The following is a 17,010-nucleotide window of genomic DNA, read 5'->3' as shown; positions in this document are numbered from 1 at the left end:
AATGGAACACACCCGAACTTTGGGGGTCCCGAGTCACACCGAGTCCTGACAATTCGGAACTTGGATTTCAAGAACGGCATCTGGCGTGTTTCTGAATTGCATCTGATTTCAGGTGCTGTGAGGTGGTCTGTGCTCACCCTTAGTTCCGGGCCTGATGGTAGGACGTGATGTATAAGCTGCGATTTCATTAGAAAACCCACCACAGCCAATATATTCCTGTCACAAACAACATTATTATTATTACATATTATTACATACGTGTATTTCTAAGATAATTATATACAGAAAATACAGACAGGTCCACACAAGATTAGGATTTTGCCTTTGCACAGTCTGTATTTTCAGAATTTCCTCCTTTACTTGTTTTATTTTGCTGCTTTTTAATGTATTTTTCCACCAGTGAAGAGCGATTATTAACAAGGAAGAAATAAAAGTTACGTTTTATGTGTTCAGATAACTAGATAAATGGGCACCCCAATAAAAGGCTACTTTGTTACTTGTTTCCTCTTCGTGTCTGCAGAATGCACCGCTGGGGAGGTAGACGGTATGATAGGACAACATCCATGGAACCTCATATTAGAGATATTTTGTGATCCATCAGTACAATGAAAACCTGGTGAGATCCCCAACTTTGTAGATACTGGTATATGCCAAGTATGTCATCGTGACCATTGGTGACAAATTACACAGACGCCATATATCAGCGATACTTGTGTATTGTATGACTTCCTAGCACAGACTACACGGCGAACGGCCCAATAATACATAGCTGTACTGTTACAGCTCTAGTGTAAACCTGCGGAGTTACTGGCTCCCCGACTGCCACCGAATCGGTATGAATTACCGCTGGCAGCATGGTTCAAATCCCGACAGCGGCTGCCCGGCAGGGGTGAAAATCCAACTGTCCAAGGTAAATATTTGCTAACCCTATTCTACCCCCTAACCCTCCCTTAGGGGTGCCTAACCCTAACCTCTCCCCCAAGTGCCTAACCCTAATCCCCCCTCTAAGTGCCTAAACCTAACACCCTCTTCCCCGCCGCCTAAACCTAAGTCCCCCAGGGGGGGTGCCTAACCCTAACCTCCCCCCAGGGGTGCCTAACCCTAACCCCCCTTCCCCTAGCCTAACCCTTACCTCCCGGGGGGGTGCCTAAGCCTAAGTCCCCCTTGGGAGCCCCTATCCTAACCCTCCCCCCCGCGGCTGTCCGCGCCCGGCTTACCTTTGATCGGTAAGCCAGGTATCGGTCTCCTGGCGTAGGTCTAATGATAGGCGTCGGGATTTCTACGCCTGTCATTAGACACTTGCCGGGATTAGACAGTCGGGAAGCCAGCGGTCGGGATTCCGCCTGTCGGCTTCCCGACTGCCACCCCTGCAGTGGACAAAGAACGCCGCTGGTCATTAAAGACGCAATAACATAACATTTAGCACATAACAGTCAGAGATGCTGATGAAAGCCATTAATATGTATTTTGCCTATTTAGTAGGCGGATATTTGTGTGAGAATAATGACTATTGTAATATTCCAGAAATCAAGCATAGCGCATTCTAATGTCTCGGCTGACTGATCAATATCCTCAGTATATTTCTCCAACACAGACCTGACACCCTAAATGTCACCCTCGCTATTACCTGTGTAATACCTCATACTTCATACTGCGAACTTCACTAGCGAAACTATTTCTTTTATACAGGTGGGATTATGTCATTTTACATTTCTAAAATATGTTCATTATCCCCGGTTATTTAGAGCAATGATCGGCAGTTAGCCCCTCATTTTCTGAGACCCCCCATTTTCTCATATGAGTGACGGGCGACCACAGCTTGGCAGACTGATATTTATTTGCACCCGACCAATTTTCAGACCATGGAAATCGTTGCGTTGTTCAGAACATGAACGTAGATCATTCATTGTCCTTATCTGCTATACAATGTATGGGCCAAATTGTTGCAGGAAGACTTTTAGGGGTCTATGTACTAAGCCTTGGATGGAGATAATGTGCCATTCAACCAGCTCCTAACTGTCATTTTTCAAACACAGCCTGTGACATTGCAGTCAGGAGCTGATTGGCTGGTACTTTATATCCGTTCACTTTATTCTCCATCCAAGGCTTAGTAAATAAACCTCTTTATCTCTCTCCAGAGCTTAATACATAGAACCCGCAGAGCCAAAACAAATAGCAAACGTGGACTGCGATCTCATTGTCACACGTACCGGTTTCTCCCCGAGTCTCGGAATCCTTTGGCAAAGGGGTTTCGGTCAATCTTTAGCCTTGTAATCTGTAAGGAAACATGCGCTCAGTCATACAGGAGTCCCCATGGAGTAACACAACGATACGTCTCATCGGAGATCTACCGAGAGGGCCTGGTCCTCACCTGCTGGTTCTGATAGGCCGTCACGGTTGTGAAAACCGTTTCTGGGAAGTTGAAGGTCTTCACGCCATCTCCTGCTGGGACCGGCTTGGTGGGGGATAGCTCGCTGCTGAAGTCCTTCCGTATGACGTGGACACGGGGCTGGTACTTGTGCATGGAGTGTAGGATTATCTGTAACCACATAGACGGGTCATAGTATTATTCCCCGCATCCAAACACAGAGCAGTGGGGGAATAGGAGTCATGCAGAGTGGTGTATAGTACAATATGCTAACCGCATAGTAAGTACTGTATGTGCCTGTTGTGTCCATCATTCTATGTATGTTATCAGTATAAATCCCATGTTAGGGTGGACGGAGCTGTCACAGATCTATAAAGTAGATAATATGGTATAAATATATACTGCGGGCCTGAGCCCATGAGCGGACGTATCTTGCAGATCTCTCCAACCGTGAAATGTGAGTTTCTGGGCGGTAACTACTGTAGAGATGACCATTATCCATCGATGTTTCCAAAACATCAATGGCAGTCAACCAATGTCAACTAGTTTTGAAATAGATGACAGAGAACCGATGTTTTTTTTCCCCCTTGTAAGGACAAAGCTTAAGCCCGCCTCCCGATGTCCACTAAGCCCCACCCCCATTTTTGATTGGTCGGTAGCCCACCATTATCACTTAAGGACTTGGGACCTTATTCAGAGTTGGTCACAAGCGCCGATGCGCTCGTAACCGACTCAATGGTTAGTCCTGCACACGTGCAGCAGCCGCACTGCGCGTGCGCAAGCCCCAGAGCGACAGAGAAACTCTGTCGCTCCGGAGCCCATTACCAAAGGGGCGGCTGTCGATGTTGATTGAAAGCTTGCCCCGTTTGGTAGGTGGGCCTTAACGAACGCCTACCGTTTTGTGGGCGGCAGCACTGACATCATCAGTGATGTCAGTGGGGAGCTGCCTGCTCCATCAGAGCAGAAAGCTCCCTGGGGCTTACGAGTGCCCAGACCAAACCTTAGGGTCTGGTCGTAAGCCCCGATGGTCGCGATGGTGATCACCATCGAGACCATCAACCTGGTCGGTCGTTAAGCTGTGGGTGATAACCCACAGCTTAGTGATCGACAAGGAGGCGGCCGTTTATGATGCAAGCGGCCGCTCTGATTCAGTGCGACCGCTTGCAACTAATGACCGCCTCTGAATGAGGTCCTTAATGCTAGCGTCTGCATGTTTTTAAGTAATGCACCCATTCATTATTAGGGGCTATTATTGGGCCACATAGTAATCAGCAGACTATGAACATTGAAAGTTTGCAGAGTTTGCGAGAACCAGCTCCATCTCCAGATAACGCTGGTTCCCAGAGTCCGGATCCTTCCTATAGAGATCTGGGATTACAAAGATGGATCCGAGCCGATCCTTCCCCTTCCTCAGAGAACGACCTTTGGCTGTGCGCATGCAGGACCTCAGGTCATGCTTGCGCAGTCGGCCAGACGGGGACCGGTGTTACTGATTGCGGGGACCACTGCTTTCCGAAGCAGCTGTCACAGCACCAAAGCAATATTGAATTAGTTCGGTACTTAAGTATCCGCTGCCGCAAATAGTGACAAGTTGGATGCTTAATTATTGAGGTCCACATAGCCCCGAAAATTAATAGGCCCTGTAGACTTATCACAATAAGAAATTAAAACAATAAAATAGAACAAAAATGAAGAAAAAAATCAATAATAATTTCCCTATGTGGTGGCCAAAATCAGCGCGTTTCATAGGTCTCAGGCCACTTCCTCAGGCCACTTCCCCAGGCCACTTCCTCAGGCCACTTCCCCAGGCCACTTCCCCAGGCCACTTCCTCAGGCCACTTCCCCAGGCCACTTCCTCAGGCAACTTCCCCAGGCCACTTCCCCAGGCCACTTCCTCAGGCCACTTCCTCAGGCCACTTCCCCAGGCCACTTCCTCAGGCCACTTCCTCAGGCCACTTCCTCAGGCCACTTCCCCAGGCCACTTCCTCAGGCCACTTCCTCAGGCCACTTCCTCAGGCAACAGTATATAGCTTATGATATTAGGCCTATTTATCACAATTCACATCTCAGAAGCAGATGGGCCCAGGGCAAATGTACTAAGGCCCTGATTCAGAGCCGGACATTCTTTGTGAGCGCTCGCTCTGAGTCTGGGCGACCTGTTTTTTTTTTTAAAACCAGCCTCCTGGCCGCTCGCTAAGCTGTGGGCGACCACCCACAGCTTTTGCGAGCGGCCAGGTGATGGTCACGATGGTCTTGACCATCGCAACCATCGGGCTTGCGACAAGACCCTTGTGGTAGGGTCTCGTTCCCGCAAGCCCCAGTGAGCTTCCTGCTCTAATAGAGCAGGAAACTCACTACTGACATCACTCGTGATGTCAGTAGGGCCGCCCCCAAATGACAGGCGTTCCTTTGGGAACACCTCCGTTTGGCCAGCCACCCCCCCTCCCCGCCTACAAAACGGGGCGAGCTGTCGATCAACATCGACAGCCGCCCCGTCTTGTAGTGAGTCCTGCAGCGAGTGATTTCTCACTCGCGCACAGCCCGGCCATCGACCCGCTTGCGAGCGTATGGCGCTTGCGAGCGGGTCTGAATCAGGCCCTAAGCTCTGGAAAGTCATAAATTGTTGAGTGATAAATGACCAGCCAATCAGCTCCTAACTGTCATTTATCAAACAGCTTGTAATATGACAGTTAGGAGCTGAGTGGCTGGTCGTTTATCACTCTCCAATTTATCACTTCTCAGAGCTTAGAACATCTCCCCCAGGATGTGATAAATTCACCGAAAATCGAACTGTGATATTTGAATACATCACAAGGATGTATCACATATCACATGCAGGGACAGAGCTGGCGGGAAGCTCTGTCCCTGCGAATCTCTCCCCCGTACGTCTCAAGGTGTTTGTTTTAAAAAAAAATAAATACCCGGAGAGTAAGAGCGCGCATGCACCGTCTTCGCCCGTAAGTGAGTTACATGATGTTCCGGAGTTAGGTTAGAGATTTGCCATTTATTGGATAATGTTTTTTGCATATTCCCTCAGGAGTTATTTCAGGAGCTCCTTCTGTTCCCCAAGACTATAGTGTTATTGACCCACATGTACCCTTAAGGTGCCAGCCATATATCCTATTACTATTATATACATATATCCTATTACTATTATATACATATAGCCTATTACTATTATATGCATATATCCTATTACTATTATATACATATAGCCTATTACTATTATATACATATATCCTATTACTATTATATACATATAGCCTATTACTATTATATACATATATCCTATTACTATTATATACATATAGCCTATTACTATTATATACATATATCCTATTACTATTATATACATATAGCCTATTACTATTATATACATATATCCTATTACTATTATATACATATAGCCTATTACTATTATATACATATATCGTATTACTATTATATACATATATCCTATTACTATTATATACATATATCCTATTACTATTATATACATATAGCCTATTACTATTATATACATATAGCCTATTACTATTATATACATATATCCTATTACTATTATATACATATAGCCTATTACTATTATATACATATATCCTATTACTATTATATACATATAGCCTATTACTATTATATACATATAGCCTATTACTATTATATACATATATCCTATTACTATTATATACATATAATATAGCCTATTACTATTATATACATATATCCTATTACTATTATATACATATATCCTATTACTATTATATACATATATCCTATTACTATTATATACATATAGCCTATTACTATTATATACATATAGCCTATTACTATTATATACATATATCCTATTACTATTATATACATATATCCTATTACTATTATATACATATATCCTATTACTATTATATACATATATCCTATTACTATTATATACATATATCCTATTACTATTATATACATATAGCCTATTACTATTATATACATATATCCTATTACTATTATATACATATAGCCTATTACTATTATATACATATAGCCTATTACTATTATATACATATATCCTATTACTATTATATACATATAGCCTATTACTATTATATACATATAGCCTATTACTATTATATACATATATCCTATTACTATTATATACATATAGCCTATTACTATTATATGCATATATCCTATTACTATTATATGCATAAATCCTATTACTATTATATACATATATCCTATTACTATTATATACATATAGCCTATTACTATTATATACATATAGCCTATTACTATTATATACATATATCCTATTACTATTATATACATATGTCCTATTACTATTATATACATATAGCCTATTACTATTATATGCATATATCCTATTACTATTATATGCATAAATCCTATTACTATTATATACATATATCCTATTACTATTATATACATATAGCCTATTACTATTATATACATATAGCCTATTACTATTATATACATATAGCCTATTACTATTATATACATATATCCTATTACTATTATATACATATAGCCTATTACTATTATATACATATAGCCTATTACTATTATATACATATAGCCTATTACTATTATATACATATAGCCTATTACTATTATATACATATATCCTATTACTATTATATACATATAACCTATTACTATTATATACATATATCCTATTACTATTATATACATATAGCCTATTACTATTATATACATATAGCCTATTACTATTATATACATATAGCCTATTACTATTATATACATATATCCTATTACTATTATATGCATATAGCCTATTACTATTATATACATATATCCTATTACTATTATATGCATATAGCCTATTACTATTATATACATATAGCCTATTACTATTATATACATATATCCTATTACTATTATATACATATAGCCTATTACTATTATATACATATATCCTATTACTATTATATACATATATCCTATTACTATTATATACATATATCCTATTACTATTATATACATATATCCTATTACTATTATATACATATAGCCTATTACTATTATATACATATATCCTATTACTATTATATACATATAGCCTATTACTATTATATGCATATAGCCTATTACTATTATATGCATATAGCCTATTACTATTATATGCATATAGCCTATTACTATTATATACATATATCCTATTACTATTATATACATATATCCTATTACTATTATATACATATATCCTATTACTATTATATACATATAGCCTATTACTATTATATACATATATCCTATTACTATTATATACATATATCCTATTACTATTATATACATATAGCCTATTACTATTATATACATATATCCTATTACTATTATATACATATATCCTATTACTATTATATACATATAGCCTATTACTATTATATACATATAGCCTATTACTATTATATACATATATCCTATTACTATTATATACATATATCCTATTACTATTATATACATATAGCCTATTACTATTATATACATATAGCCTATTATTATTATATACATATGTCCTATTACTATTATATACATATATCCTATTACTATTATATACATATAGCCTATTACTATTATATACATATAGCCTATTACTATTATATACATATATCCTATTACTATTATATACATATATCCTATTACTATTATATACATATATCCTATTACTATTATATACATATAGCCTATTACTATTATATACATATAGCCTATTACTATTATATACATATATCCTATTACTATTATATACATATATCCTATTACTATTATATACATATAGCCTATTACTATTATATACATATATCCTATTACTATTATATACATATAGCCTATTACTATTATATACATATAGCCTATTACTATTATATACATATATCCTATTACTATTATATGCATATATCCTATTACTATTATATACATCCTATTACTATTATATGCATATAGCCTATTAGCATAAGGGAGTAAGTCTGGCTGTGGCCTGCGTTCCGCACTTGTATATGTAAAATGTGATTTATAAAGCGTCAGTCTCTAACTTGCTTTTAATTTCAGCACCCAGCCAGTCACCACTCCAAGCAGGACTTACATGTCCCTGGTCGTCCAGCTCATTGTTGGTGAGTTTGAGTTTGTCAAAACTGACCACCTGCCTCATCCAGGTGTCCCCAGAAGCCAGAGAGTCTGGATGGACGTAGACTCGTGGAGGGACTGGGGAATCCGCGTTTCCGGCCACCATCCATTTGGAGCTGTGGTAGACATACCTAGGAAAGAGGAGACGTCTTGTAACGCTGAGATCTTCCCACGGGCGACTTGTAACACACAACATAGTGATGATGGTTTGACAGCGTGACTTATGGCCACGATGGGCATCTTCAGTGCAGCCATTGCTCAGTAGTCTGAGCCCCAAGTCATGCCCCAGCTCAGTCGGATCCCCAGCTCCCTGATCTGTGGAATCTCATTCTCTCCCTCCACGTGTGTGGCTGCACCGGATCACCAGATCCGCCTGTACCGTGGCAGCTGTGGCCATTGTTAAAGGGTTTATTGTATTTATCAAGAACACATAACAATGCAATACCAATATCCAGTCTATGTAATATCACTGATATATCTGCGGGACAATGAATGTATGGACAACACCGTCTCGGGAATCTCAACAATAGCAGGTTAGGTAAAGATGGAGCGCAGTCATTGTCTTCTTCCTATTGCGCTGTTATTATTGGTAATATTATAACATACACTTAGGATCATCTAGTAGTTACAGTATATGACATCTATGGTCCAGGTCAGAGTCTGCGTAAATTCACATTGATGAAATTAAGATAATTATTTTAAATATTTAGCTGATTTTTAGTCAAACATTTAGGTCTTAAATGGCTAAAATGCACAAACAAACGTCACAAAAAGGAATCGGTGTATACAGGGCCGGTGCAAAGTTTCTTTGTACCCTAGGCAAACTGCCCACTGAACCACCACCCACCACCAATTCCCACTTTCTAGCCCATCAGGTGATAGTGAGAAAGCGTCATCTTGGTTTCAGAGCCGCCACCTGAATTTAGTACAATAAGAATGTTTCTCTCAGAGACGTCCTTAAAATTGTGATGAGCAGACTCTGTGGTGTCCCCCCCCCCAGATCCCAGAGCCCCTAGGCAGCTGCCTAATGGTAGAGCCAGCCCTGGGTGTATTCTGCACGCGTTGTCCGGTCTTCCATGTCTACAACTCTCTCTCCATACTGTATAAGGTGGTTCCTTACCTGTATCTCTTATTGTCCACAGGTACGATGTCCATTGCGATATAATATTGCTGGTGAGGGTCCAACCCGGAGATCTTGACTCGCATAGCCGGGAACATTCGCCTAGAACCGACACGAGGCGTGAGGTAAGCTTACATGTCAGGCTGTATGGGAGCGGGGGATACATGGTTACAGTATACGGCAGCATTATATAACAAGGCAGTTAGTAAGACGCACTATGCTATTAGTAACTGGCGCTGGCTAGATCTCATGAGAACGGTCTAAGCTGTGTAAGTAAAGAAACAATGATGTCATGGGCAGGTGGCCAATCATTAGCATGTCCCAGGAAGCCCCCAGAATGGCGGCATGGATTTATAAATGTACTTATTACCAGTGAATTATATAGCGCACACATATTCCTCAGCACTGTACAGAGACTATTTGGCCACTCACATCAGTCCCCGCCCCAGCGGAGCTTACACTCTATACATACACAGACACACTATGGTTCATTTTTATTGGAAGCCAATTAACCTATCACTATAATGTTAGAGTGTGGGAGGAAACTGGAGCACCCAGAGGAAACCCACGCAGGCACAGGGAGAACGTACAAACTCCTCACAGTTAGGACCATGGTGGGAATCAAACTCAAGACCACAGCAGTAAGGCAGTTATGCTAGCCATTACACCAACGGTGCTGCCCAATATATGGGTGTACACATGCCTAAAAGTGGTGGTGGCAAAGGTGTGAGGTCTGCAATAAAAAAAGTCGACACTAATGTGGCCCACGCCAAAAGGTCGACATGGAAAGAGGTCAACATGACTAAAGTTAGACAGCACAGAAGGTCGACAGGTTAAAAAAAAAAAGGCCGGCAAGGATATGGTCGACACAGAATTGGTCAACACTTTTTTTTCTAATTGTAATCTTCACCCTAACCCTCCACTTGGTGCCTAACCCTAACCGTCAGGGTAAGTGGCTAACCCTAACCGTCCCGCCTCATCCACCGGTAAGTGCCTAAACCTAACCCTTTAAAAAAACAAAACATGTCAACCATTTCTGTGTTGACCATTTCCATGTCGACCTTCTGTACGGTCGACATTTTGTCATGTCGACCTTCTGGTGTTGAGCAAATCATGATCGCCCTTTTCATTGTTGACCTTTTGTATGGAACTCTGTGCCAGTAAAGGGATCCGGCATAAGCTGGGTCACCTGAGTCTGCCCCTGGCTCCGTCCCACCCCCTGCTCTGTCCTGCCTGTCACCCTTTCCCCATCCTATCCCCCCCTCCCATGAGCCTAGGCTGGGGTCCATCCCGACTCCCTGCCAGTGGGAGCCATTAATGCACGGATGGCATTAGCTCTGGATCCTAGTGTACAAGCATGTTGGAGATAGAACAGACCGTACAGAATTATTATATAGATAATAATTGCTTTCATGGAATTGGCCAAGCTAATTAAGTTTTCTCCCAATCAGTCACATGACGGATGTGACAGGTTGACTGGTTGGGAGATCTTGCTGATTGTCCACAGGTAAGGAGCGTGTAGAATAAAGTAATATTAGTAATTTAGTTCCAATTACAGGCAGGCGGTTACTGTACAGTACTTGACCTCCGTTCACCTGCTGTTTCCCTCCCATGCTCCAACTCTCTATGTATATAGATATAATTATTCTCAACTATGGTGTATATGCCAGGTACAGAAATGGGTATTTCATTCCAAAAAATGGGCTTCCATCCCACTCTATACAAAGCTGTAGTTGCTTATTTTTGCAGGGATCCGAGGTGCAATCACCAAAGAGAGGTAACAAATAGCTAAATGCCAGAGTGCACAAACCCTATGCAACCAAAACAGCGGACACCCCTTACCTAGGATAAGCAGAATACTAAATGGCAACTGTAATAAAAGTCTTGCACAAGTCCACAACAGTGGTCTGTAGCTCATAATGATGAGTTCATCACACGTTCTCGAATAGTGTAATGGGTCCTCGTGTTATTTGGAAGAAAATAAAAGAGAGAAGAATAATGTATTGTAGTGTATTACCCAAATGAGGAGCTAGAACACCTCCAAAAGTGCTCACACCTCATCACATGATAAAAAGAACCAGCAGGGTCGAAACCCGTCAGCTTGGAGGTGCTTGCTGTTTGGTTTCCCATGTGCTATCTAGATGGTGTAGAAGAAGTCGGTGCCTCATGCCTCAGAGGGTGACAGGTGTGAGCATGTTTGGAGGTGTTCTAACATCCAGTCTGGTTAATACACTACTCTATTTTATTTTGCTCTATATACCAGGAAGACCCATTATACTATCCAAGGACGTGTGAGGAACTCGTCATTATGTCATCCCCGCTAATGTGTGAATGTTTTGGTGACATCAGGGTTCTCCTGTTCTAGGCGCATTCCCTGTGTCACCCACACACCGATATAACACACATGCAGCCATCTTCCTGGGCAGCGCTCGGTAAATGCACCTAATTTGAATGTATCTTGTTTCCCGGTTAGCCGTACATTTCCACCAGCGTTGGCCTTGGAGCCAGCGGGTCTGGGGGTCTGATCTCGGCGTTGCACACATCACATCCAGACTAAGTTAACGTAGTTAAACAAACATTGTTTTATTTTCTCTCTTGTTTCATGACCTGTGACCCAGACAGATCGTTAAGCAGCCAGGCACCAAATGTGGCCTAATTGGTCTTTTCTTCCAGACATGCAGATTATCACCTCTCTGCAATTTGCTGAGAGTATCCCCTTTACCGGTTCCCCTTCCGACCTCAGTGACAGCCGGGGACATTTATACAGCTTCACGTAAATCAGTGTGTGCATTTTATACACTATTACCGATCCATAAATGTAGAACACAGGAGCTGTGTCTGAATTACTATGGGCCTAATGCTGAGCTTCAACGCTTCCAAAATGTAGATGTAAAATGGGTCTAAATAAAAAGATGCATATGCTGTATATATTCTCAGTTACATATATGACCAGATATGTGAACTACAAGTACCAGCATACCCGTGGCTGCCAGATCATGCTGACACTTCTTGGGGCCTGTCTGTGGGGTCCGGAGGTGAAGGTAGCTTGGTAGTGCCAGTGCCCACAATGGCTGCACAACTCCTTGCCACCAGGATGTGCTGCTGGCAGGGTGTTTGGGTATATAATGATGGCGGATGTCCCGTTTATCTGTCCCCATGTGGCTGCTTCTACTCCAGGGAATGGGACAAGGACTCATCTTGGCAATGTGGGCGTGGCCCATCCCATGAGGGGAGGAGCCTGTCACAACTATTACTAAACATGTTACATGTTGCTGCAAGCTTAATAATGTATATTCTCTGTATCAGAGTGTTTCCCTGCACATACTCCTTATAATAAGTTATCGGTTATTGCGACATACTGTATGTCTTACAGATATAATAGACAAAGCCATCTCTATACAGAGGCAGCAGACCTTAGTGCATCCTCATCTGTATGTCTTACAAATATAATATACAGAGTCTCCTATATACAGAGGCAGCAGACCTTGGTGTATCCTCAGCTGTATGTCTTACAGATAGAACAGACAAAGCCATCTCTATACAGAGGCAGCAGACCTTGGCGTATCCTCAGCTGTATGTCTTACAGGTATAATATACAGAGCCTCCTATATACAGAGGCAGCAGACCTTAGTGTATCCTCAGCTGTATGTCTTACAGGTATAATAGACAAAGCCACCTATATACAGAGACAGCAGACCTTGGTGTATCCTCAGCTGTATGTCTTACAGGTATAATATACAGAGCCTCCTATATACAGAGGCAGCAGACCTTGGTGTATCCTCAGCTGTATGTCTTACAGGTATAATATACAGAGCCTCCTATATACAGAGGCAGCAGACCTTGGTGTATCCTCAGCTCTATGTCTTACAGGTATAATAGACAAAGCCTCCTATATACAGAGGCAGCAGACTTTGGTGTATCCTCAGCTGTATGCCTTACAGATATAATAGACAAAGCCACCTCTATAGATAGGGAGCAGACCTTGGTGTATCCTCAGATGTATGTCTTACAGGTACTATACTATACAGAGCCTCCTATATACAGAGGCAGCAGACCTTGGTGTATCCTCGGCTGAATGCCTTACAGGTATACTATACAGAGCCTCCTATATACAGAGGCAGCAGACCTTGGTGTATCCTCAGCTGTATGCCTTACAGGTATAATAGACAAAGCCTCCTATATACAGAAGCAGCAGACCTTGGTGTATCCTCAGCTGTGACTATTTCTGTACTTTTATATGCGGCTCAGTAGACCAGCGTTTAGGGTAAGCGAGTCCAGCATACTGGAGGACGGGGAAACACATGAGCCTCCTTCCTCCAATATTTTGAGCAGTGCTCCTCCTATGTGATATTGTACTGTAAGTATGCCCTTGACAAGAAAAGAAGCCGTTCCATGGAAGCAGGATAATGGAACAACACATTACATCTCATTCATGTATGGCAGAAAACTCAGCTCTTCCTCATGCGGAAATAAATTAGTTGAGATTGCGGATCCCAAGGCTGAACAGTTTTAGGTTTCAATTTGTATTGGTAAGATGGTGACAGAACAGGGATTGCGACAATACAACTAACGGTACTATATGTCTTTTAGTCCTTAGGCACAGACGGTTTCAGTGCCAAGTTATAGGAGGCATTGGGGTCTATGTACTCAGCCTTGGAGAGAGATAAAGTGGATAGGGATAAAATACCAACCAATCAGCTCCTAACTGTCACTTTTCAAACACAGGGCCTGATTCAGAGCCGGACACTCTGACCAGAGCGCTCGCTCTGAATCAGGGCCCTCCTACCTCAACTTGGAGCGGCCTTATGGACGCTCGCATAGCTGTGGGTTACCACACACAGCTTATGCGAGCGTCCATGATGATGGTCGCGATGGTCAAGACCATCACGACCATCGGGCTTGCGATGGAGACCCTGCGGTAGGATCTCGCTGCCGCAAGCCCTGGAGTGATTTTGGCTCTATCAGATCACTCCCACTGACATCACTAGTGATGTCAGTGGGGCCGGACCCAGACGGTAGGCGTTCCCATGGAAACGCCTCCATCTGGAAGCCACGCCCCCGGCACGCCCACCAAAGGGGGCGTGCTGTTAATCAACATCGACAGCACGCCCCCTTTGGTGCGAGTCCCGGAGCGACGGCTACCCCGTCGCTAGCCGGGTCTCACGCATGCGCACGACAGAGCTCCCTCCATCGTGCACATGCGCATTTGGGTACCATCGACCCGCTTGCGAGCGTCCTGCGCTCGCGAGCGGGTCTGAATGAGACCCACAGCCTTTAACATGGCAGTTAACTGATTGGTTGGTACTTTATCTCTCACCAAGCCTTATACATACTGTAGACCACTTAGTTTGTCATTGAAAAATATAATCTTTAACTATAAAAACTTAGTATTTTCTTTGAATAATTAGTTTTGTTTTAGGTGAAGTAAATGACTTTTGGGGTCCAATGCCCTTCCCCTGGCCTAGACCTGCGGGAATCAACATATTTACTATGTGTGGCCTTTAAATCCCTTCACCATCTCTGAGTCAGTTATAGTTCATGGTTGAGTGGACCACGGAATATTTTAGATTATTGTTGGATAGTAAATATGGATCCTGTACAATTTGCCTGTCAACCTGGCATTATTTACAATTGTAAGTATGATGGTCACAATTAGAATCACCAAAGTCTGCTACATCTGTTGCCCCCATTCTGCTTACCTGCCTGCCTTGGTGATGATCATCTCTGTTCCAATGTCATGGAATCTCTTCCAGAGGTCCGCACACTGCAGTTCCACTTGGATCTCATCCATAGAAGACACAGATAAAGGCTGAGGGTCAGGGACTCGAGAGGGAGCCAAGTCCGGGCATGATTCATAGGAGCAGGAGGTTCTCTCAGCCAAGACCTCTGTGTCTGAGCTTGTGCTGTGTTCAGAGTCTGCAGGGACAGGAGGATACAGAAGAAGGTGAGATACAGGAGTATACAGGAGAAGGAGAGGTACAGGATTATACAGGAGAAGGTGAGGTACAGGAGTATACAGTAGAAGGTGAGGTACAGGAGGATATAGAAGAAGGTGAGATACTGGAGGATACAGGACGCAGTGAGGTACAGGAGGATACAGAATAAGCTGAGGTACAGGAGGATACAGGAGAAGGTGAGATACAGGAGTATACAGGACGCAGTGAGGTACAGGAGGATACAGAAGAAGCTGAGGTACAGGAGGATACGGGAGAAGGTGAGATACAGGAGACGGAGAGGTACAGGAGTATACTGGAGAAGATGAGGTACAGGAGTATACAGGAAAAGGTGAGGTACAGAAGAAGGTGAGATACAGGAGGATACAGGAGAAGGTGAGATACAGGAGTATACAGGAGAAGGTGAGATACAGGAGGATACAGGAGAAGGAGAGGTACAGGAGTATACAGGAGAAGGTGAGATACAGGAGGATACAGGAGAAGGAGAGGTACAGGAGTATACAGGAGAAAGTGAGATACAGGAGGATACAGGAGAAGGTGAGGTACAGAAGAAGGTGAGATACAGGAGGATACAGGAGAAGGTGAGATACAGGAGGATACAGGAGAAGGTGAGATACAGGAGTATACAGGAAAAGATGAGATACAGGAGGATACAGGAGAAGGTGAGATACAGGAGGATACAGGAGAAGGTGAGATACAGGAGGATACAGGAGAAGGTGAGGTACAGGAGTATACAGGAGAAGGTGAGATACAGGAGTATACAGGAGAGGGTGAGGTACAGGAGTATACAGAAGAAGGTGAGATACAGGAGGTGAGGTACAGGAGGATACAGGAGAAGGTGAGATACAGGAGGATACAGGAGAAGGTGAGATACAGGAGGATACAGGAGAAGGAGAGGTACAGGAGTATACAGGAGAAGGTGAGATACAGGAGGATACAGGAGAAGGTGAGGTACAGGAGTATACAGGAGAAGGTGAGATACAGGAGTATACAGGAGAAGGTGAGATACAGGAGTATACAGGAGAGGGTGAGGTACAGGAGTATACAGAAGAAGGTGAGATACAGGAGGTGAGGTACAGGAGGATACAGGAGAAGGAGAGGTACAGGAGGATTCAGGAGAGGGTGAGGTACAGGAGGATACAGGAGAAGGTGAGATACAGGAGGGTACAGGAGAAGGTGAGGTACAGGAGGATACAGGAGAAGGTGAGATACAGGAGGAGAGGTACAGGAGTATACAGGAGAAGGTGAGGTACAGGAGGATACAGGAGAAGGTGAGATACAGTAGAAGGTGAGATACAGGAGGATACAGGAGAAGGAGAGGTACAGGAGTATACAGGAGAAGGTGAGATACAGGAGGAGAGGTACAGGAAGATACAGGAGAAGGTGAGATACAGGAGAATGTGAGGTACAGG

General features: G+C 42.6%; 1 protein-coding gene across 1 annotated transcript in view; it reads right to left on the bottom strand.

Moving 5' to 3' along the window:
• The window catches only part of TBX15 (T-box transcription factor 15), a 177,425-nt gene that overhangs the window by 34,358 nt on the left and 126,057 nt on the right, over positions 1–17,010 (bottom strand). The window contains exons 2-6 of the mRNA XM_088463605.1: positions 15,344–15,560; positions 9,645–9,746; positions 8,484–8,655; positions 2,372–2,539; positions 2,211–2,275 (exon numbers count right to left, since the gene is read on the bottom strand). Of these exons, the coding sequence (XP_088319731.1) occupies positions 2,211–2,275; positions 2,372–2,539; positions 8,484–8,655; positions 9,645–9,746; positions 15,344–15,560 (724 nt within the window). The remainder of the gene's footprint in view (positions 1–2,210; positions 2,276–2,371; positions 2,540–8,483; positions 8,656–9,644; positions 9,747–15,343; positions 15,561–17,010) is intronic.

This window comes from Taudactylus pleione, unplaced genomic scaffold (genome assembly GCF_031769625.1).
Source record: "Taudactylus pleione unplaced genomic scaffold, aTauple2 ptg001412l, whole genome shotgun sequence".
In the NCBI taxonomy this organism is placed as follows: Eukaryota; Metazoa; Chordata; class Amphibia; order Anura; family Myobatrachidae; genus Taudactylus; species Taudactylus pleione.
Note: the sequence above shows the minus strand (reverse complement) of the source record. Positions and strands in the feature narration are given on the sequence as shown.